We start from the raw sequence: 21794 nt of genomic DNA on the forward strand, positions 1-21794 counted from the left end.
CTTCTTCCAGCTTTTCAACTTGAGTTTCAGACTCTAGTTAGGCATCAGTGGCCAGCGACCTGCCCACAGCAGTGGCCAGCCCACCCTGCAGACATTCATCTCCCGTCTTAGCCGCGGTGCACCCGGCACAGTTCCTCAAACAAGCACATTAGACCAGCCTGCGTTTCCCAAGATTTCCCATGCAGGTGCCTCTTTCCCAAGGCCCATTTCTTCGGTCTCCTGGCAGGCTTGCCAATGTTGATTTGTAAACTGGCCCCATACACGGAGGGCAAAGAGAGACTGAAGAAAGAGACAGCCACTCCAGATTGGTAGGTGGCAGGTTTAATAAGCAAGGGAACTTACATACGAGGCTTGTCCTGGGCAGTGCTAGAAGAGTAGATCTCTGCACCTGCACACCAGAATCTTCAAGTTTCTAGAGGCCTTAACTGGGTTCAGTCATGTAATTCATCCAGCTGATCGCAACAACACATTGCCCTCTCAAGTCTGCGTCCTTGAAACAGCTCCCACTGTGGGAGTCGTGGGCAGGCTACATTCCAAGGACACGGGAGGGGTGAGCAGCCTCTGACTGCCTGTGTCCAGCTCAAGGGTCAACTGGCAGTCACGTCATTCAGATAACCTCCTCCAACAATGTCTAAGTAGGCACGTGAGACTGTGTGTCCAGATGTTTCAGGGAATTTCCTGACCATCTTTGCGGTTTGCTTCTTCAACTGGTCCTCTCTTTAAAACCCAACTTAAGATGTCTTTGCAAGAATCCTGGTCTCAAGGCCTTTGTGGCACTAAAACTCTTCCATCCTTGACTCCAGGACCAAATGCAGGTTCTGTGGGGCCAGAGGCTTATACGCTTTGGGAGACCTCTTTAGGAATACAAAACCCACAAAATTAAGTATGAAAGTGAGCATTTATTTAGTTTGGGAAAATAAACTACAACACATTACTGTAGTGGAATCCTGGAGATTGGTTTCCCTCCCTTTTTAGATCGTCCTGGATAATTTACCCGAAATGTTTCCTGATGGCAACCTGGCTTTGTCCTCCCACGGAGATTTCCAGTTCCAGCCTCTCCAGCACTTATTAGCTTCACGGTAAACCCAAGGCACTAAGTCCCACCCCTCTCCCCCCCACCCCCGCCGCCCCCTTTTCTCCCGTCCATAGGGACCGTTCTCTGGCAGCTCTACTGAGCTCACACGCAGAGCTCTCCTCCTCCTCCTCTCTCTCCGTAAAAAACTGTCATATCACTGGTTCTGGATGATGTGGAGAGCACTGCACGGGAGCCACGACACATGGCCTCTGTCCTTACCTCCCCAGAAGTCCCTGGAACACACAGGGCGTCAATTTTTCCATCTGTGAAATGGGGGCTTGGACAGAATTGTCCTGTGACCTCCAACATGAGGATCCTCAGACTGGGAGGGTGCCAGGAGGAGGGCTCTGGGGACGCCGAAACCTAATTCAAGTGCTACCCTACGACCCCCACCTCCGTCCCCGCGATTTACGCAGGAAAGCCAGGTGTTAGTTCCGCCTTTGCCGCTGTCTCCTGAGGGACCTGGCTGAAGCCAACCTCTTCTCTCAGAGTCTGAAGGGCACCCGTGTGAAACGGGCTTTCAAGTCCGCCTTGACCTACTCGGCCCAGGCCCCGTGAGGCTGGGTTTTGGAAATAAGTTTCCGCGTATCTCCCAAACCCCCGAGCTCTGCTCCTTATCAATGCAGGCGCCCCACCCCATGAGAAATCTCGCGAGAATCCCTCGCCGAACCAAAGTTGAGATGTTTGGCCTTTCTCAGGTTCCGTAGCTCGGAGTCGCAGCACCGGAAGTAATGTTAACTGGTCGCGGCTGGGGAAGCCTTCGCGGTGGTGCAAGCGGAACCAAGGCCCGGAGGTCTCAGTAAGTAGGACCCGAGCTTGAGCGTCTTTAGTACTCTCCTCCGATTCCTTGAAGATCCTGGTGCCGCTCAGCAAGAGCGCCCAGGATTTCTGGATCCCCAGCCTTATGACTCAGGGGCTCCTGCCGAGTTTTCCCCTCCCGGGATTTCGATGCAATTCAGCGAATTCACCGCTCCGTCTGAGAAATGATAAAACTGAGATTTAGAGCACAGCCCCGAGGCGCCGTTTGCCAGGTCCCGTACCCTCCCCCGGGTTCCTCTCGATCCGCACTGGGAACGCCATCCCTGCTCCAGGTCTCCCTCTCTTGGGTCCGAGTCCTCCTACAGTCTTCGGCCTCAGACACATACCACTCAGTAACCCTCGCCTCGTCTCTCTGACTGTCCGCAGGCCTGGGCAGCATGGCCGTATTCCGGTCGGGCCTCCTGGTGTTGACAACGCCGCTGACCTCCCTGGCCCCTCGCCTGGCCCCCATCCTGACCTCGGCGGCCCGGTTGGTGAATCACACGCTCTATGTACACCTGCAACCGGGCATGTGCCTGGGCGGCCCGGCTCAGCCCCAGTCCAGCCCCGTGCAGGCCACGTTTGAAGTTATCGATTTCATCACGCACCTCTACGCTGGCGCCGACGTCCACAGGCACCTGGACGTTAGAATTCTGCTGACCAATATCCGAACCAAGAGCTTTCTCCCTCCCCTGACCAGCTCAGTCCAGAACCTGGCCCACCCGCCGGAAGTGGTGCTGACCGACTTCCAGACCCTGGATGGAAGCCAGTACAACCCAGCCAAGCAACAGCTCGAACGTTATGCTACCAGTTGTTACAGCTGTTGTCCGCAACTGTCTTCGGTGCTCCTATACCCCGATTATGGGCCTGGAGTTCTGCCCGTGGGGTCCCTGGACGTCCCCTTAGCCTCCACCATCAGCCCAGCCTCCCCCGTGGGCAGGTCTGCCAAGCAGCCAGTGCGTGGCCACCAGCGAGGTGCTGTGGGTGGCACGTTTGACCGCCTACACAATGCCCACAAGGTGTTGCTCAGCGTCGCATGTCTCCTGGCTCAGGAGCAGCTTGTGGTGGGAGTAGCAGACAAAGACCTGTTGAAGAGTGAGTGAGAGAGACTGAGTTAGGGCAGTCTTACCCTCCCCCCAGGCCAAGATTGAGGAAGGGTGGGGCCATCCGTTACTTCCCACCACTCCCAAATGTCACAGTGCCTGGCACTCAGTTGGCACTGAGGGAATTTTGTTAAATGAATAAATGCAGCTTTCTAGGTGTGTGGTCTAGTCACCATTCAATCAGGATCCCCCAAATGTGTAGCCAAGGAACCTGCACTTTTAAACAAATTCTCCAGGTGATGAATCCTAAAGTTTGAGTCCCAGGGAATAAATGGATGAGTAAGTTGTAGGTAGCAGTGCCACAGGCAGTCAGAGGAGCCTCTCGGAATTCTCTGGCTCTTGGAATTCTCCATCTGACTCTGGTGCCTCCTGGCACTGCTAGTTCTCTGCACATGCGCCAGCCCTTGCAGCTCTATTGTGCTTGCCTGCTGCCTCCTCATAGCTCCCCCGTCACAGATCACTGCCCAGCTCCCCTCTGGAGATAGGATGCTTAGGGACGCTCTCCCCTAAACTGGCCCACACTCTTCCTCCCCAGTAAAAAGATCTCACTGTTCTTCTGGGCTCCTTCCCCAGGCAAGTTGCTCCCTGAGCTGCTCCAACCCTACGCAGAACGCGTGGAACATCTGAGTGAGTTCCTGGTGGACATCAAGCCCTCCTTGACTTTTGATATCATCCCCCTGCTGGACCCCTATGGGCCCGCTGGCTCTGACCCCTCTCTGGAGTTCCTGGTGGTCAGCGAGGAGACCTATCGTGGGGGGATGGCCGTCAACCGCTTCCGCCTTGAGAATGTAACCCCTGAGGGAGACTGGCAGAGGGAGTGGATGGGGATGGGGAAGGCCACTGGGGGCTGTTGGAAGTACATGACCCCAGAGGAGGGAAGAGAGGGCTCAAGGTGGTGGGAAGAGGCAAGGAGGAACTTCCCAGCTTGTCCTCCGAGGCAAGCTCTACCTCTGGGTAGGCAGGGGAGGATAAGGCGATAGATTTGTCCTCACCTCAACCCTCCTTCTCTCTCCTCACTCTTCCTTTGCCTCAGGACCTGGAGGAGCTCACCTTGTACCAGATCCAGCTGCTGAAGGACCTAAACCACAAGGAAAATGAAGAGGACAAAGTCAGCTCCTCCAGCTTCCGCCAACAAATGCTGGGAAACCTGCTCCGGCCTCCACATGTAAGCCTAACCCACCTGCCTCCCACCCCTTCCCCTGCGTGGGTGGGCTGGGAATGCTGGAGAGGAGAGACTGAAGGGTTCAGCCTCAAACCTGAGTCTGGGGACCCTAGTAACTGTGGGGTTCCCTCTTATCTTCCATAGAAGAGGCCAGAGCTCCCCCCAGGTTTCTACATGATTGGGCTGACGGGCATCAGTGGCTCTGGGAAGAGCTCAGTAGCTCAGCGGCTGAAGGGCCTGGGGGCATATGTTATCGACAGTGACCACCTGGGCCACCGGGCCTATGCCCCGGGTGGTCCTGCCTACCAGCCTGTTGTGAAAGCCTTTGGAACAGGTAATAACTGGGGAGGGCTGGAGGTGGCCTGAAGTGAGGAGATGGCTGGCCTCCTTGCCCAATCCTCTGTCTCTGTCATCCAGATATTCTCCATAAAGATGGCATTATCAACAGGAAGGTCCTAGGCAGCCGGGTGTTTGGGAACAAGGTAAACACACACCTCTCCAAGGGCTCTGCAGCTGCTACTAGACCCAGAGGTTGGGACCCAGTGGACCTCTCTGGTCTGGCCCAGAATGCCAGTTTCCACTCAACTGTTCCCAACTGCCTCCTCCCTCGGGCTGGCTCCATCTCATCCCGGGGAGGGTAAACTCTGCCCACCCCTTCCATTCCCTTTCTCAGAAGCAGCTGAAGATACTCACGGACATTATGTGGCCAGTTATCGCAAAGCTGGCCAGAGAGGAAATGGAGCAGGCTATGGCTGAGGGTGAGTGAGCAGCCCAAGGGAACAGCTAAGCGGAATCTCCCTCGGGAGCTTTCCCACCCTAAATCAGACCATCCACTTTCCCTGGGACTGTGTTTCCTTGGCTCTCTGACTGGTAGCAAGTGGCAAGGTGCTGCTGGCAGTGACTGGGGTCTCCCCACAGGAAAGCATGTGTGCGTGATTGATGCCGCCATGCTGCTTGAAGCAGGCTGGCAGAACATGGTCCATGAGGTGTGGACCGTTGTCATCCCTGAGACTGAGGTATCTGGATCCCACCCCCCACTCTATCCCCATTGTAGCCCGCATCCTGCTCTGAACCGGTGGGCTGATGAATGCCTTGTCTGCCCAGGCTGTACGACGCATTGTGGAGAGGGACGGCCTGAGTGAGGCTGCGGCCCAAAGCCGGCTGCAGAGCCAGATGAGTGGGCAGCAGCTTGTGGACCAGAGCCACGTGGTGCTGAGCACCTTGTGGGAGCCACATGTCACCCAGCACCAGGTTGGTGCCCAGGGAAAGGCTGGGTTGTGGGGAGGGAGTCTCCAGTGGATGCGTGTATGACCCTGTCCTCTTTTCTTCCCAACATTCTGGCCTGTCCAAAGGTGGAGAAAGCCTGGGCCCTCCTGCAGAAGCGCATCTCCGAGGCACCATCAGGCCCATGACTGACAATGAGTTCTCTGTGGGGCCAAACTGACCCCTGGAGCTGACAAGAGGTCCAGTGATGATGGCGAATTGGGGCCTTGAAGCTCACCCTAGCTGGGGCCTAGGGGGCTCTGTGCTAAGCTGGGCGGGGCCTGGCTGGGCCTGCTGGACACAGGAAGCCTACCCAGCTTGCCAGTGTTTGGCCAACACTGAGAATGTGGCTCTTGGGGGAGCAGGCCCCCTAGCGTTGTTCCATCCTCGCTTTTGCCCACAGGTTTGTGGCACCCATGGTGGGCTGGAGCCAGGGCAAACACTGAAACTTGTTACAGAATTAAAGGTGAATGTTGCTAGGTGCTGCCTGTATGGTGCTTACTTCCTGCTCCAATGCCTTTGGGTATCTTTGCGACACTTTAGCCACAAGTGCAGGGCCCAGGCCCGAGATGTAAGCCAGGAATGCAGTGGTTAAGAGCATGGCTTTTGAAGCTAGCCAGACTGAGGCCAGTCTTGGCCCTATCACTGACTAGCTGTGTGCTTTTGGATACGTTCTGGACTTTGTAGATACCTCAGTTTGCTTAGCTTACAAAGTAGCATGACTTGGCTAACAGGCTCTTTGAAAGCGTCAATTCCAACTATCCTGCCAGACTTGGGCTGGGCGTTGCAGGAGCATCCTACAACAAGCCACGCGGGGCCTCTGGCCTCACAGAGGTTGCACCCCGGAGGGGTCGGGCGAGGTGGCCAAGACTGCAGGTCCGGGAAACTCGTCCCGGTCCTCGGGAGCTGGCTGGCCTCGGCAGTGCGCGTGCGCGCAACTCTCTGCGACACTGCGTACAAGCCTTTTGCGGGGAGCCCGTTTCACCGAATGTGCTTCATGTCGCGGCGGCTGGGACGCCTGCCCTGAGGAAGGGCAGGGACGGGCGGGTAGGTCGGCCCCAAGACCGCCGGTATCAGCCCCGACACCAAGCCGGACTCCAGGACTCCAGGACTCCACCGGCCGCAGCGGGGGGTGGCGGTGGGGGGGGTGGGCGTCTTCCGGGTCGCGCATGCGCAGCCTCCCCGCCCCGCCCCCCCGCCCCTGGGCCGCGGGTTGGTGGGTTTGGGTCACGTGGGCGCGCATCGCCGCTTCCTCGCCGCAGGGGGCCAGCCCGCGGGCAGGTTTCCGGTTCGGTGGGTCGGAGATGACGGAGCCGGGCGCCTCTCCGGAGGACCCCTGGGTCAAGGCAAGCCCCGTGGGCGCGCACGCCGGCGAGGGGAGGGCGGGTCGGGCTCGTGCACGTAGGGGGTCCGGAAGACGAGGGGATTCCCTGAAGTCCCCAGAGCTACTCCCGCTCTCCGGGCCGCGGGGCTGCAGAGAAGACAGCTCTCACCCCGCGTGTGCCAAGGTGGGAAGACAACTGAGGCGTGTGCGCGCGGGTGTGAGGGGACGGGGTTGGAGGGCTGGGGGTGTGGAGTGGGCGGACGGGGTCCTGCCGAGGGGTGGCGCTCCCGCGGCCTAGCCACTCTTGGCTCTGGGGGAATCCTGCGGCTGCCCGCGCACCCCAGGGGTGTGTGTGTGTGTGTGTGTGTGTGTGTGTTTGTACACGCGCGCAGGGGCGGAGGTCTGAACGGGCTTCTCCCTTGCTCGGTGCCGCAGGTCGAGTATGCGTACAGCGACAACAGCCTGGACCCCGGTGAGTGCCTCCCCCACCGTCTGCAGCTCTGGAGGGACACTCCCATTTCAGACCTATAGATTTAAGTAGCCTTGCTAGCCACACCTGAGCACAGTCCACTGCCCTTGAGCTGAGCGGGCCTGAGCAGCGAGGGAGGAGGAGCTGGAGGACAGGGGCAGGAAGCATCCGAGGGTGACACCTAGTTCCCTATGTCCTGGAGCAGGGACGTGATGGAAGTAGTGACAGCTGGTCACTCACCATTATCACGCCCAGATGCCACTTTGTGAGCCAGGAGGTATCACTGCAGGCCTGTGGAGCAGAGTAGACACTAGAGACAGGAGCACTGCGAAATGGCACGACAGGAAGTGGGTGGCCCAGTATGGCTGGCTTTTGGGTTGAAGGGGAGAGGTCAGTATTTAAGACCCAGGAAGCCATTATGCCCCTAGCAGGGCCCCTCCCTCTATCCTACCCCTTAGTGATTGGGGCCTCTCTTTTCCAGGGCTTTTTGTAGAAAGCACCCGCAAGGGGAGTGTAGTGTCCAGAGCTAATAGCATCGGTTCCACCAGTGCCTCTTCTGTCCCCAACACAGGTAGGCAGCAACGTCCCCCCCACTCGGGGGAACCAGATATGCCTTCATTTTAGTATCTTTCCTAGACAGGGCAGCTCCAGCCATCCACGTGGAGGCGCTGGAACCCTAGTGCTAGAAGCAGGGTATTGCCATCTCTCACCTCATCTGGGATATTAGGTTCTTGTATCTATCTGCCATCTCTGGGTACCAGGTTCTTCTTCTCAGCTGGGGAAAAGTGGGCTAGATGAGCCCCACTGGGCCCCAGAATGACCTCTTCCTGCCCCCAACTCTGAGCGTAGATGACGAGGACAGCGATTACCACCAGGAATCCTACAAGGAGTCTTACAAGGACCGGCGGCGGCGAGCACACACTCAGGCTGAGCAGAAGAGGAGGGATGCCATCAAGGTGATTGGGGATGCCTGCACCTCAGCCAGCGCAGGAGGGCGCTGCACACTTCAGATCCACTCTGCCTTGACCCCGTCAGGCAGTCCCAAGCAGGCTTGGGGGCAGCTAGTCTAGGCCCTGGACATGAACTTCTCCCTCCTTCCCACTCCCTTTGAGTGAGTGAGCATGGAACTTGGTATCATGGAAGAAAAACTTTGTGCCCATTTGCCTTAACCCCTTAGTTAAGGAACCCATGTCCCCTGCTGTCTCCACAGAGAGGCTATGATGACCTGCAGACCATCGTTCCCACCTGTCAGCAGCAGGACTTCTCCATTGGCTCCCAAAAGCTCAGCAAGGCCATCGTTCTGCAGAAGAGTATGGCCAGGAGAGCACTGGAGGGCTTGGAGCCAAGGGGGCTGTGAAGGCTAGCGCCTCAGAGCCGCTTTTGGCCTGGCCCTGGTGGGGTGGTTGTAACAGGAGAGGTGGGGTCTGGGGGAAGGGGAGACACAATCAGCCTGGTCCTTCTGGTTGTGCCCACCCCCTCTTCCCTCCCCCACTCCAGCCATTGACTACATCCAGTTTTTGCACAAGGAGAAGAAAAAGCAGGAGGAGGAGGTATCCACGCTACGCAAGGACGTCATGGCCCTAAAGATCATGAAAGTGTAAGGGGGGTGCTGGGCTGGGGGAACCAGGGCTTCTGGTTCTGAGGGGACTCTGAGGCCCCTTCAGTTCACGCCCTTCCCTTTGTTCAAAGGCCACATCAGATAATACTCTCACTCTCTCATGTGGTAGGCAGGACTCTATCCCAACTGTAGCAGATACTCTGGAAACGCCTGTGGGATTAATGAAGGGAAGGCTGGAGAGGGTGGGTCACCACTTCTGACCTAGAAGCAGTACCTAGCTGATGTTGAATACCTCCCCAAGGCTCTCTGGGAATCTCCTTCCCAGGGGAGTACGTAGGGTAGTGCTGTTCTTCTTCCTGGGCCGGTGGAGCTGCTGCAGCCCCTTAGCCCTGGCCTGTTCGCTCTCAGGAACTATGAGCAGATTGTGAAGGCACACCAGGACAACCCCCATGAGGGGGAGGACCAGGTCTCTGACCAGGTGAAGTTCAACGTGTTTCAAGGCATCATGGACTCCCTCTTCCAGTCCTTCAATGCCTCTATCTCCGTGGCCAGCTTCCAGGAGCTGTCGGCCTGTGTCTTCAGCTGGATTGAGGAGCACTGTAAGCCGCAGGTATGGGGCAGCAGTGGACACGGTGTTGGGGGTCTTCCCTCAGGCACAGTGGCCCAAGCTGTTGTTTGTTCGGAGAGACAGGGTAGCAGGTTTTAGGTTTCTTGAGGATATTTCTACAACTTTCAGTATTCCTGTTTCCCCCTTTGCTTTCTAGCCCAGTTTTTCCTGTTAAGGTTTCATTTGGCAAGAAGGATTGGAGCACTCCCTAATGCAAGGCCTAGCTCTTGGCCTTTGTTTCACCCACATAGTGGCAAGTAATGGCAGCCTCAGGCATTCCTCCTCAGCCGCCCAGCAAGTAAGCCCCGATCACTTGCAGCAGACTTACTTGGGGTTTTTGGAAAGATTCCTGGCCCCCACCCCCAGGCCCACTAAAGTAGCTTTCCATGGGGTTTCTAATTATTATTTGTAATGGAGAGTGTGTTAATGGTTGCACTGAGTCTTCTGTTTTTGAGGCCTGGTTGCTTTTTCTGAGGCTTGACTTGTATCTGAGATTCTCACGTTTTTGTTTCCCAACATTTTTTTAAATGTAATTTTTAAAAGTTACACTCCATTTACACTTATTACAAAAAACATTGGCTACATTCCCCATGTTGTACAATACCTCCTTGCAGCCTTACACCCAGTAGTTTGTACCTCCCACTCCCCCACCCCGATATTGCCCTCAGCCCCACCCCCCACTGGTAACCACTAGTTCGTTCTCTGTATCTGTGAATCTGCTGCTTTTTTGTTATATTCACTAGTTTGTTGTATTTATTTAGATTCCACATATAAGTAATGTTATACACTTATATGTAGAATCTCTCTGACTTATTTCACTTAGCATAATGCTCTCCAAGTCCATCCATGTTGCTGCAGATGGCAAAATTTCATTTTTCTTTTTGGCTGAGGAGTATTCCATTGTGTGTGTGTGTGTATACCACATCTTCTTTATCCATTCATCTCGGTTTTTTGCAGGGTTTTTTTGGTACTTTTAAAAATTTTATTAAAGTACAGTTGGTTTACAATGTTGTGTTAATTTCTGCTGTACAGGAAAGTGACTCAGTTATACATACATATATTCTTTTTCATATTCTTTTCCATTATCGTTTGTCACAAGATATTGAATATAGTTCCCTGTGCTCTACGGTGGGACCTTGCTGTTTATGCATCCATCCTATATACAGAAGTTTGTCTCTGCTAATCCCAAACTCCCACTCCTTCCCTTCCCTACCTCCCCCACCCCCGCAGCCTCAAGGCTGTTCTCTGTGTCTGTGAGTCTGTTTCTGTTTCGTAGAGATGTTGATTTGTGTCATATTTAGACTCCACATATAAGTGATATCATATGGTATTTGTTTTTCTCTTCCTGATCTTTGCTTAGTATGATAATCTCTAGGTCCATCCATGTTGCTTCAAATGGCATTATTTCATTCTTTTAAGGCTGAGTAATATTACATTGTATATATATACACCACATTTTCTTCATCCATTCACCTGTTGATGGATGCTTAGGTTGCTTCCGTATCTTGGCAGTTGTAAATAATGCTGCTGGAACATTGGGTTGCGTATATCTTTTCGAATTAGTGTTTCTATTTTTTTTTGGATATATACCCGGTAGTGGAATTGCTGGATCATATGGTAGCTCTGTTTTTAGTTTTTTGAGAAACCTCCATACTGTTTTCCACAGTGGCTGCACCAGTTTACATTCCCACCAACAGGGTGCAAGGGTCCCCTTTCCTCCACATTTGTTATTTGTGTTCTTTTTGATGATCACCATTCTCACAGACGTGAGGTGATATCTCATTGTGGTTTTTTGTTTTTCTGGCTGCGCTGGGTCCATTGCGGCATGCGGGTTCTTCTTCATTGCAGCGCATGGGCTCAAGCTCACGGGCTCAGCAGTTGTGGCGCTTGGGCTTAGTTGCCCTGTGGCATGTGAGATCTTAGTTCCCCGACTAGATCTTAACCGCGTCCTCTGCACTGGAAGGCGGATTCTTAACCACTGTGCCACCAGGGAAGCCCACCATACTGTTTTGATTACTGTAGCTTTGTAGTATAGTCTGAAGCCAGGGAGCATGATACCTCCAGCTCTGTTCTTTCTCAAGATTATTTTGCCTATTCGGGTTCTTTTGTCTTTCCATACAAATTTTAAAATTATTTGTTCTAGTTCTGTGAAAAATGCTATTGGTATTTTGACAGGGACTGCAATGAATCTGTAGATTGCCTTGGGTAGTATGGTCGTTGTAACAATATTGATTCTTCCAGTCAAAGAACATGGTATATCTTTCTGTCTGTTTGTGTCGTCTTCAATTTCTTTCCGTCAGAGTACAAGTCTTTTACCTCCTTAGGTAGGTTTATTTTATTCTTTTTAATGTGATGGTAAATGGGATTGTTTTCTTAATTTTTCTTTGATACTTGAATGCAAGAGATTTCTGTACATTAATTTTATACCTGCAACTTTACCAAATGCATTGCTGAGCTCTAGTAGTTTTCTGCTGGCATCTTTAGGATTTTCCATGTTTAGTATTGTGTCGTCTGCTAACAGTGATATTTTACTTCTTCCTTTCCAATTTGGATTCCTTTTATTTCTCTGATTGCCATGGCTAGGGCTTCCAAAACTATGTTGAATAAAAGTGGTGAAAGTGGGCATCCTTGTCTTGTTTCTGATCTTAGAGGAAATGTTTTCAGCTGAAAGCATGTCCCAGCATTTTTACTGTGAAACACTAAACATACTGCAGCATTGAGAGAATTTTATAATGAACACTCATATATCCCCCCCCCCAAAGTTTACCATTAACCTTTTTTGTATTTGCTTGATCACATAGTAATGCATCTCTCCATCCCTGACTGACTCCATCCTGTTTTGGGGGCATCTGCAAATTGTAGACATCAGTGCTTCCCAGGTTTTTTGTTTTAACTGCACTCTGAAGAGCACACGTGGCTCAGGCAGGCGTCGCTGAGCAGCTCTGTGCCCTCCGTGAGCATGATCTCTCTCTTCTCTGCTGCCCCTCAGACCCTGCGGGAGATTGTGACTGGTGTCCTACATCAGTTGAAGAACCAGCTTTACTGACCAGCTCTTGGAACCTGCAGAACAGCCAACAAGAGGCCTTGAGTCTCCTACTTGGCTGTGGAGCCACTGGCCTTATGAGATTGGACTGTGACACTGCACACCAGTCAGCTGCTTTCTCCTCAGTGTTTGGCTCCCCAGCTCTCCCCTCCCCCTCAGCCCCATCTTCAGTGGGGCTGGGGAGGGGGGAAGGTTATTATGAAAGCTTTGATTAATTTATTATACTGACCATAGATCTCAGACCTACCTAGTCTTTCCCCCTCCCCATAGAAGTCCTCGGGATGGGGTCTGCTCTGGGAACCCTAGAAAGCTCCTGGCCTCTCCCTTTGTCTAGGCCTCAGGTTTCTGCTCCCATTTGGTAACTACCGTTTGCCTGTTCTGGTCTCTCTGGCAACCTTTAGCCTAAGTCTGGCCACTGTGGCAGTCGTTGGATGGGAAGAAAGGAGGAAGGGAAAATACTCTCACAGCCATGAAGGGTGAAAGGTGGCCTCATGCCTAGGCTAGGGCTGCCTGGTCAGCCCAAGGTGAGGCCAGAGCTTTCTCTGGCCAGCTCAGGGCAGGGCTGCCAGGTTCCTGCCCTTGCCCCCTACTCTGGGTGGTGGAGGGAAGCAACCTCCTCACCCACTCCTGCCCTCTGTGTCCCCACAGGCAGTAGCACTGCACAGCAAAGTCAAATGTGACACAACACTACATATTAAATTTTTTAATTTTTCTAAACACCAACAATGCAATTTTGCTAAAGTTACAATTTTGGAAAACTGGTCTCAAGACCACTCCCAGGCTTTCTGTCAAGTGTATCTGGGTCTCCACCATCTCAGTGCTGCCTGCATTTCTCCCAGGACTTAGGGTGGGGTGAAGGTGGGTAGAGAAGATTTTCTAAAGGTCTCCTGGAGTGTAGAGCCCAGGAGAGTCCTGGGTGAGGCCCTGGGCTCCTTAAATGCTGTGCATAGTAGCCTCTCCCTGCCCTTGTCCCCCAAGCTCTCTTTTGCCATCCTCAGGTTTGATTATCTGGGAGGTTTGATTATCCAGAGGAAATTAAATATTTTTATATCAAATTATATTACAATAAATATTGCCAAATGCTTTCCTTTTGCATTGTTCCCCATCTAACTGTTAAGTTCAGGCAGTCAAAACGTGGATGACGAAATGTGTGAAACCATCCTCTCTGGGCCACCAGTGCTCCACCCAGTACTTTGGTGTGTGCCCAAAAGCGGACAGCAGCAGGAACAACAAAAAAGCTGACCTAAACAAGGCAGCCAGTCCAGGACATCTGTGTTCCCAGGCCTGCCGGAGGGCTTCAGGGATCTGGGAGCTTGAGGTTGTAATCTTCATCTGTCTCTATCCCAACTTCCTCCTGCGGGGGGTGGGGGGGGGTGGGCAGCAAGACAAGTGAATGAGACCTCCCTGGACGCAGGCCCCAGGGGAGCAAGGAAGGGAGAACACCACTTACAAAAAACTGCTTCTTGCTCTTGGGGTATCCTTCAAGGATTGCATCAGACAGCTCTGTTGCCTGACAAGAAACAAAACCGCCCCCTTTCAGATGGGCAGTACTTGGCTTGCCTGACGGGTTCATGATACCCCCGGTGGCTGCCGCTGTCCAGGGCCTGCCTAGAGTTCCCCCGCACTTACCATCCTCTTGCGCTTCCTCCACTCCTTGCAGTACCTCTGCCTCTCTCTGTACACCTAGACAGGGAAACAGGTTCCTCTGACCCCCTCGGCTCCACAGCAGCCGCTGGGGTCGACACTCCTCACTTTGAACCTGCACAGGCAGCCCTCCCTGCTCCCCACCCCCTCCCCACCCACCTGCTCTTTCTCTTCTGGAGTCACGTGGTTGGTGGCCGCTTTGATGTTCTTCAGTCTCTCTGTGTAGCCAGCACATTCCTTCTTTAACTCCTGGATCTCCTTCTGCATCTCCGGTGTGGTCAGGGCACTAGCTAACTCCTTCAGCTCTAAAACCACATCCCCCGGAGAGGTCACTGGCTACCCTGATGTAGGAGACCAGGCCTCCACCTTGCTCTGGGCTCTATACACAGGGTCCAGAATGGGTCCCATATTCTGGAAATCCTCAAGAGAGATTAAGGCTTACAGAATTGTCGGTTTATTCTAGTTTTCTTTCCTTCCCCATCTACAAATAGTTGAGGGGAATGAGTCCGAGTAGACTGTTAGCTGTAGTCAGTTAAAGCAGCCGAGTAAAGGGAAGTGTGGGAACCGTGTACTGGTACTCACAGCAGGGAAGGCAAATGCCCGTCTTGCCCACTTGTCTTCAAAAGCCATTAGTTGTTAGACATTGATTTTAAGGTAATGCCTATGACAGCCCAGCAAAGGGATCTTTGCTGCAAGAAGACAACACTGCAGTCAACAAACCCTTCACTTGGTAATTCCTGACCTCGGACTGACCCTGACACTAGGGGTACCTTCTGGGGGTTGCCCAGTCCTACCAGCCTCCATGTGGCGGCAGCCCTGCTGCAATCTCTGCACCTTAGCAGTGAGGGCCACGATTTTGGCATCCAGGACTTGGAGGTCAGCATCACTGACCGTGTCAAATTGTTCCTGCCAGAGACAAAAGGATAAATAGAAGCAGGCTGATGGGAGAAGCAAGAAGGGAACCCACGTTTGGGAAGCCCACGTTCATACACACTCGCGAATCTGGGCCTGGGAAGACAGTGAGAGGGTACCTTCGAGCAGTCACTCAGTTCAGTACCAGTCCACTCAAAAAGCTGTAAAAGAACAAGTTGAAACCTGATAATCGTCCTCAAGGGGTTTTGAGGTACAGGATACTGAATAACAGGACAGAAATATCTTTCAGGTTACCGGCAAAACCACTCACTGGGCTGAAGGAGTAAAGGAACATTCTTCTCAAGGTGATGATACCTAATTATGGGTTTCCACAATAGGAAGAATCTGGACAGGTGAAGAGGCATGGTGGGAGGTATTTAGATAAAGGATACCAGTGAAGTCTGAGGAACCTCTCCCATGAGACCAGCAGCTAGAAAAGGCCTGTGCTGGGGCTCAGTGGGGTCTTGTCAGTGGTGATGGGAAGCAGAATGGAAAGGATGGGAATACCAGCCCAGGCAGTTTGGACTCTACATTCAGGTGAGGTAAACCATTAGGGCAGGAGGCAGCAAACTACAGCCTGTAGGCGAAATCCTGCCAGATGCATGTTTTTGAAAAAAACTTATGGAAACGTAGCCACATCCACTTGCTTACATATTGTCCATGGCTGGTTTTGCTCTACAGTGGCAGACTTGAGTACTAGTGACAGTTGTGTAACTGGGACAAGAGACCATCTAACCTGCAAAGCATAAAAATATTAACTGGCCCTTTACAGAAAAAAAAAAAATCTGCCAACTTCTTTAAGGGATCTTCAATAGAGCAGTAATATAATGAAACCTATTTTAGGATAATTAGCCTTGACGGTGGCTGTTAAATCCTGTGGGGTTACTGAGTAAAGGAAGATGAGAAATGGGGTCTGCCCCAGAACAGCTTCAGTTTTGTGAGGGAGACAAGTGAAAAGACAATTACAATAGAGTGTGCCTCAAAAGAGGTAAGTGCCCGAAGAAGGCAGGTTAGCTCACAGCATTCAGGGAAGGTTTCTGGAGGTGATGCCTGCGTGAAATCCTAAGGGATGAGTAAGAGTTAGCCGGGCAAAGGGAAAGAAGGGACTCAAAAACTCTGAGCAGAGGAAGGACAATGAGCAAAGGCCACAGGAGTAAAACACATCTAAATGGTCTAGTATTGATGAATGGAGAAATAACAGGGACAGGAGAGGCTAGAGGCAGGCTGGGGCCAGGTCTCCAAGTGCCTTTTATCTGTTCTAGGGAGCACTAGAGTTTTCAGTAGGGAAACGGCATGACTAGATTTGTACGTACATAGATTATTCTGGCTGCAATGTTTCAGATATGTTTAAGGAGGCCAGGAGTTGGGAGGATATTGCAGTAGGTGAGGAGCACCTAAACTAGAGCAGTGGTGGCAGCTGGAAAAGGAGAGGATGGATTCAAGAAGAGGAAAACAACTGGACTTGATGGCTGACTGGGCACGTGAAATAAGGGAAGTTAAGAATGATTCCCCGGGACTTCCCTGGTGGCGCAGTGGTTAAGAATCTGCCTAACAATGCAGGGGACACAGGTTTGATCCCTGGTCCAGGAAGATCCCACGTGCCACGACTACTGAGCCTACGTGCTGCAACTACTTAAGTCCACGCACCTAGAGCCTGTGCTCCGCAACAAGAGAAGCCACCGCAATGAGAAGCCCACACACCGAAACGAAGAGTAGCCCCCACTCGCCGCAACTAGAGAAAGCCCGCACGCAGCAACGAAGACCCAATGCAGAAATAAGTAAACGAATGAATGAATGACTCCAGGAACATCCCTGGTGGTCCAGTGGTTAAGAATCCGCCTTCCCATGGACATATATACACTACCAAACGTAAGGTAGATAGCTAGTGGGAAGCAGCCGCATAGCACAGGGATATCAGCTCGGTGCTTTGTGACCGCCTGGAGGGGTGGGATAGGGAGGGTGGGAGGGTGGGAGGGAGGGAGACGCAAGAGGGAAGAGATATGGGAACATATGTATATGTATAACTGATTCACTTTGTTATAAGGCAGAAACTAACACACCATTGTAAAGCAATTATACCCCAATAAAGATGTTAAAAAAAAAAGATTAATAAAATATACTCATTTTCTTCAAAAAAAAAAAAAAAGAATCCGCCTTCCAATGCAGGGGACGGGGGTTCGATCCCTGGTCAGGGAACTAAGATCCCACGTGCGGGTGGGCGGGGGGCAATTAAGCCCCCCACCGCAACTAAGACCCAATGCAGCCAAAATAAACAAATAATAATAATAATAAAAAAGAATGACTCCCCGGTCTCTGGCCTGGGTGAAGAGTGATTCCATTAAGGGAGAAGAATACAAGAGGAGCCAGTTTCGGGGAGAGATGAGGCATTCCACTTTGGCAATATTGATTCTGAATGGACTGAGAAGCATCCAGGTGAGGGGGGTCTGGGCTGGAGATACAAAGTTAATGTCACATGTGTTTACGGAAGGGGGTGGAGACAGAAGGAAAATAATTTGCAAGACGGTGGTTCTCATCTAGATGATTGGGAATAAGAACTTCCAAGGATAAATGGACCTCGATAGCAACAACTCAGGATCTTCTGTCCTCTATCATATTTCAAGTCTGGAAATCTCGTGAAGTTTGGATGACAGCAAAAGGGGTCCACACTTTGACTTAAAGGCTGGCTGGGACCCTTTTATTGGCCTAAGACCGGTGAATTTCACAGGATGCTTCAATTCTCCCAAAGAGAGTTCATACCAGGGACTGATTCACCTAATGCCGGACTCTCACACACGTGCTAATCTGCACGTTTCCCTCACCTGGTCAGCAAAGTATATTTTCTGCTTGCCGTACATCTTCTCTTTGATCTTGCCTTGTTGGGCCAGCTGGTCCAGCGCCTTCACCACCGCCTGGCAGAGGGGAGGGGGCGGAGAAGTCGGGGGAGTGACTTCGGGCCGGGCTGGAGAATGTCACCAATGAGGCGGGAAGCGCCCGAAGAGCCTTAGGAAGCCCAAGGCTAGAATGGCAGCCTCGGGAGGGGAGGAATCCAGGCTGATTCAAGGGGTCCCAGGGGAGGAATCCCAGGAGAGGGTCCTCACCGCCTTGCCCAGTCCGTGTTCCCGCTGCAGGTTCCCGAACACGTCCTGGGCGCTGTAGGGCCGGTTCTGCTCCTGTAGGTACCTCAGCAGGATCCCGGAGGCTACGGAGAGAGACGAGGCGGGGAGGGGTTCCCTCAACCGACCCCTGCCCGCCCTTCTCCCAGGTCTCCCGGCGCCCACGGCCGTTACCTCCCGCCACGGCTTCCGCCCGGCCTTTACTCATGTCCTTTACCGCCTCAAAAACTCCGAAAGCCGGAAGTTGCAGTTGCTCGGGGCAACAGCTCCTTCCGGCGCTGAGCCGGGCTGGCCTCAAGTGGTGATTGGCGGAGGGAAGCCTTCGCGAGGGGCGGAGCAGCCCTTCCCGGACACCGTGGTTCAGCTCGGCCGGGAACTCGGGCGCCTACGTCTCGCCGGCCGGGTCCCGGTCTCTGCCGGGGAGGCGGGGCGCGCGCTTCGAACCTCTCACTTACTCCTCTCGGAACCAGGGCTGTAGGGAATCACGCGCTGATGTTTCGGGACCCAGTTCTAGCGGCCGCTGAGCACTCGTGACCTTGAATTGGGCTGAGTATTCGAACGGAAAGAAACCTCAGCATCACCTCCCGCTGGGCAAGCGACTTGCTCAAGGTCACAGGGCTAGTTACCTACGGACGTGTCCCCTCCCACGGCCCAAACCTTTCAGTCGGTTTTTCTCATTTTTTGTAAAACGGCAACAAGAGGTGTTTGCAGGAGGGGAGTTATGAAGACAATAGAAGGGGTAAGCGCCCTGGAAAGAATAACGCTGCCTTAATTTGCCCGTTACCGAGCTTCGCACACAGGGGGCGCTCAGCACATGCTGTGGTTGAAGGTAGGGTTGGGAGGGGCTGCTCTTAAGCCACAATGCTTGTAGAAGTTTCCTCTTGGCCGAGACAATCTTATGGCAACACCTGGCAGGTGCTTTCCACTCCTGCCCACATCGGCCAATGGGACAAAGCCTGAAATAAGTATTTCTAGTTTCTGAGGTCAGCTGAAGGCCAAAGAGCAGCTGTTGAGTTGCAGGTTCAGACAATCCAGAGGGCCATGGTGCTAATGTTTAAAGCTTCTATTACCTAAAATCTCATTAGCCATTGAAACCTGTGCTTGTCTTCACACGTTTAGGGGACAATATTAAGAATTAGAAATGACGGAACTGCAGGCTAGATGCCAGCCGAAAGTGCCGGTTCTGCTCATATCTGGGCTCTCCTGGAGAGGGGAAGTAGCCTCCCACCATGGTGATTGTTCTGGCCATCACAGAAGGAAAAACAGGGATGGGCAGGTGGGTCCCTCACACATGGGCTTCCTCTTTTGAGGCTATCACCTCCTCAAATTAATATCATCTCAGATTAACAAGACCTATCAAAGGATAAGGCACCATTCAACATCAGTCTCTTAAAAGATTGTTCTCATACAAGATTTATTCCCCAGCACCCCTCCCTCCCTCATCCCCATCCCAATTCACAGTGGAGGACTAAGGAGATTCAGAGCAGGATCCGCAGGTACAAGAAACACCTTCCAAAGATTTTGCTCTCCTTCCTTCCCTCCCTCTTGCCAATTCCCAAGGCCCGAAGCTAAACACACTCATGCAAACACACAAAGTCCCACTCCTTTCCCACACCTGTTTTTTCCACATCAGAGCTCACTTGTAAGACATCTGGGCTCTGGGAAGAGAGAAGGTATCCAAAGTCTGTTTGAGAACACTAAAGTGGGGAGAGGCCGTTATCCTAACCTTCCACAAAGGGAAGTGACTATGAATCAGACACCTAGCTCTTCTCTTCTCCCTTCTCACCGTAGACTATTTTCACTCCTTGGCCTCTACCTTGTCCATCAACCAAGAGCAAACATGTTAGCACACTCCCACCTGCAGCACGTGAAAATGGGCTCTGTCCAACATCCCTCACCCAGCTACAGGGGTGTTGGGGGAGTGGTCCCTGAGGATCAGCAAAGGGTTAATGCAGAGGGAAAGAGGACAGAAGAGTTCAGCTTGAGCTCTGATTGGGGAGGCACAGGTTTAGAACTAATGACCTTTTAAAGTTTTTGTCTCACATGATTTTATCAGGGGCAGTAAAACAGATACCCTTTACTGGGGTCTCTGCTGATTATAGACACATTCTTGCTAACTGGGCTCATCCTTAAAAGAAGCCCTGCCAAACTGGGAAGGAGTTGAAAACAAAATTATTAAAGGAGCTGAACAAGGAGTAAGAAGAGCTGGTGCAAGAAGAGCTGGTGGCTCCTGGGATGAATGCCACTGAGCCATTTGTAAAGTGCTACTCTGACATTGCCCATGTGGGATTATTGCTTCTCCAAAGGAGGAGCAGGGGAAGGAACAGGAACATGGAAATGGGTATGGTATGGTATTGCTTTGCTCACTGCTCAGGCTGATGGGCAAATGGAGCCAGGGGTTAGCAGCACCAAAAATAACCAGGCAGCTCCAAAAGATTCAGTGAGACCATGAGATATAGAGGCACTCACCCTCCCAGCCAGCTGACCCCATGGCCCAAAGTAATGTAGAAGAGGCCCACCCCCACCTCATGTTCACATTCATAAATTTCACAAGCAATATTCTGGAGCACTGGAGGTTAGGCCTCAAGAAATGAGGACGGGCTGGGGCAGAGGGAACAGGCCTGCTCTGCAGAACCAAAGGACAAGCTTGCTTAGAAAAAGGCAAATCAAAGCATGGCTTAGCAAAAGAGGAAGATGACAGTGTAACTCTCCCAGCTGCCTGACTTGGAGCTCTCGGGAGATGATAAAGGGAGGAAGGAAGGAAGGGATCTATCACTGAGGGCTTCTGAGCACCCATACTTAGAAGCACACAGCAGCATCCCCTCAAAAGGGAACCAATACCCCTGACTACTTTGTTCCCCAGAAATACCACCATCCTGATGGAGAGAAGTGTCCCTCAGGGGAGCACATTCTCACTTCAGTGACTTGAGCTCAGAAGTCAGTGTCCAGCTGGTGGCAGAGGAGTGAGTGTCCTCTCTCATCAGGCCTCTGCGCATCTGCCAGGCTACTGAGCATACATATATAATTCAGGGGCTGGGACCTGGGTTCTTCCCTTGCCCCTTCACCTTAAGTGGAATGGGGAGCAAAAAAAACCTAAACCACAATGACCCCCAAGGGGAGTCTCTGCCTCAGTGGCTCCTGGAACTGGCAGGGTCCAGCTGATTCAGCTCCGACTGGTCCAGAAGTTCAAAGTCATCCCCCTCAGCATCAGTGTCCAGGTCTGAACTGGGGGCCCGGAGGACACCTCTTGTGGCTCTCCGGGGAGGTAGGCCAGCAGGGCCTGGCTGGGAGGCCCCTGACAGGGCCAGCTGGATCATGCCCTGGGAGACCAGGCTAGCAAGGTTGCTGGTGAGGTTGGATCCTGCAGGCAGGGCGCCAAGCAAAAGCTCCGGCAGTGCAGCCTCGTCCCGGCTGGCAGGGGGGCCCTGAGGCTCCTCGGCCCCTGGTGGGGAACGGTACATCAAGCTGGGCATCCCGATGCTGGTATCGTCCTCATCATCCAGGCCAGCAGGATCCACATTAATGGAAGGAAAGTCTGGAAGGTCTCTGGCAAAGGATTCCTCTGGATCACTGTGACCATCTAGGTCTGGGAGAACAGAGGAGTGTCTGAGACATGGCAACTGCCTGGCCTTCCTATGCCCTAGCCCCACCAAGTCATCTCCAAGTAACCAGATGTTTCCACCCTGGATTTCTGGCACCGGTCAGCTTTCCCCCTCCACTTAT

At 52.6% G+C, this 21794-nt stretch overlaps 4 protein-coding genes across 8 annotated transcripts in view; 2 read left to right on the forward strand and 2 right to left on the reverse strand.

The window, feature by feature from the left end:
- Nucleotides 1-1813: 1813 nt before the first annotated feature.
- On the forward strand, nucleotides 1814-6497 carry COASY (Coenzyme A synthase). Its single transcript, XM_029212564.1, is given in 11 exon segments — nucleotides 1814-1874; nucleotides 2261-2968; nucleotides 3550-3764; nucleotides 4010-4141; nucleotides 4283-4472; nucleotides 4556-4620; nucleotides 4812-4896; nucleotides 5057-5154; nucleotides 5243-5389; nucleotides 5491-5526; nucleotides 5528-6497. Coding segments are annotated over 10 exon segments (1692 nt in total). The 5' UTR covers nucleotides 1814-1874; nucleotides 2261-2271; the 3' UTR covers nucleotides 5555-6497.
- Nucleotides 6498-6634: 137 nt separating this feature from the next.
- MLX (MAX dimerization protein MLX) lies at nucleotides 6635-13486 on the forward strand. Of its 4 annotated transcripts, none has more exons than XM_029212613.1 (8): nucleotides 6635-6747; nucleotides 7161-7197; nucleotides 7676-7765; nucleotides 8044-8150; nucleotides 8405-8504; nucleotides 8692-8791; nucleotides 9161-9362; nucleotides 12349-13486. In XM_029212613.1, exons 1-8 carry the CDS (start codon nucleotides 6706-6708, stop codon nucleotides 12403-12405), a joined length of 735 nt encoding a protein of 244 aa, XP_029068446.1. In that variant the 5' UTR covers nucleotides 6635-6705; the 3' UTR covers nucleotides 12406-13486. The 4 variants fall into 4 exon arrangements, with proteins under 4 accessions (XP_029068446.1, XP_029068447.1, XP_029068444.1 ...); XM_029212611.1 differs by having other exon boundaries at nucleotides 6653-6909; nucleotides 12349-12828; XM_029212612.1 differs by lacking the exon at nucleotides 12349-13486 and adding an exon at nucleotides 9517-10008 and having other exon boundaries at nucleotides 6653-6909.
- PSMC3IP (PSMC3 interacting protein) lies at nucleotides 13091-18420 on the reverse strand. Its single transcript, XM_029212624.1, has 8 exons — nucleotides 18246-18420; nucleotides 18057-18157; nucleotides 17778-17867; nucleotides 14841-14952; nucleotides 14206-14351; nucleotides 14032-14085; nucleotides 13853-13912; nucleotides 13091-13756 (listed from the first exon to the last, which is right to left on the reverse strand). The coding sequence occupies exons 1-8, from the start codon at nucleotides 18277-18279 to the stop codon at nucleotides 13700-13702; spliced, it is 654 nt and encodes a 217-aa protein (XP_029068457.1). The 5' UTR covers nucleotides 18280-18420; the 3' UTR covers nucleotides 13091-13699.
- A 2334-nt stretch (nucleotides 18421-20754) lies between these two features.
- The window catches only part of RETREG3 (reticulophagy regulator family member 3), a 57762-nt gene continuing 56722 nt past the window's right edge, over nucleotides 20755-21794 (reverse strand). For both annotated transcript variants that reach the window (XM_029212580.1, XM_029212579.1), the window contains exon 9: nucleotides 20755-21657. In XM_029212580.1, the coding sequence (XP_029068413.1) occupies nucleotides 21200-21657 (458 nt within the window). In that variant the 3' untranslated portion in view covers nucleotides 20755-21199. The remainder of the gene's footprint in view (nucleotides 21658-21794) is intronic.

The sequence above is a fragment of the Monodon monoceros genome, unplaced genomic scaffold (genome assembly GCF_005190385.1).
Source record: "Monodon monoceros isolate NGI ecotype Baffin Bay Population unplaced genomic scaffold, NGI_Narwhal_1 Super_Scaffold_9, whole genome shotgun sequence".
Taxonomy (NCBI): Eukaryota; Metazoa; Chordata; class Mammalia; order Artiodactyla; family Monodontidae; genus Monodon; species Monodon monoceros.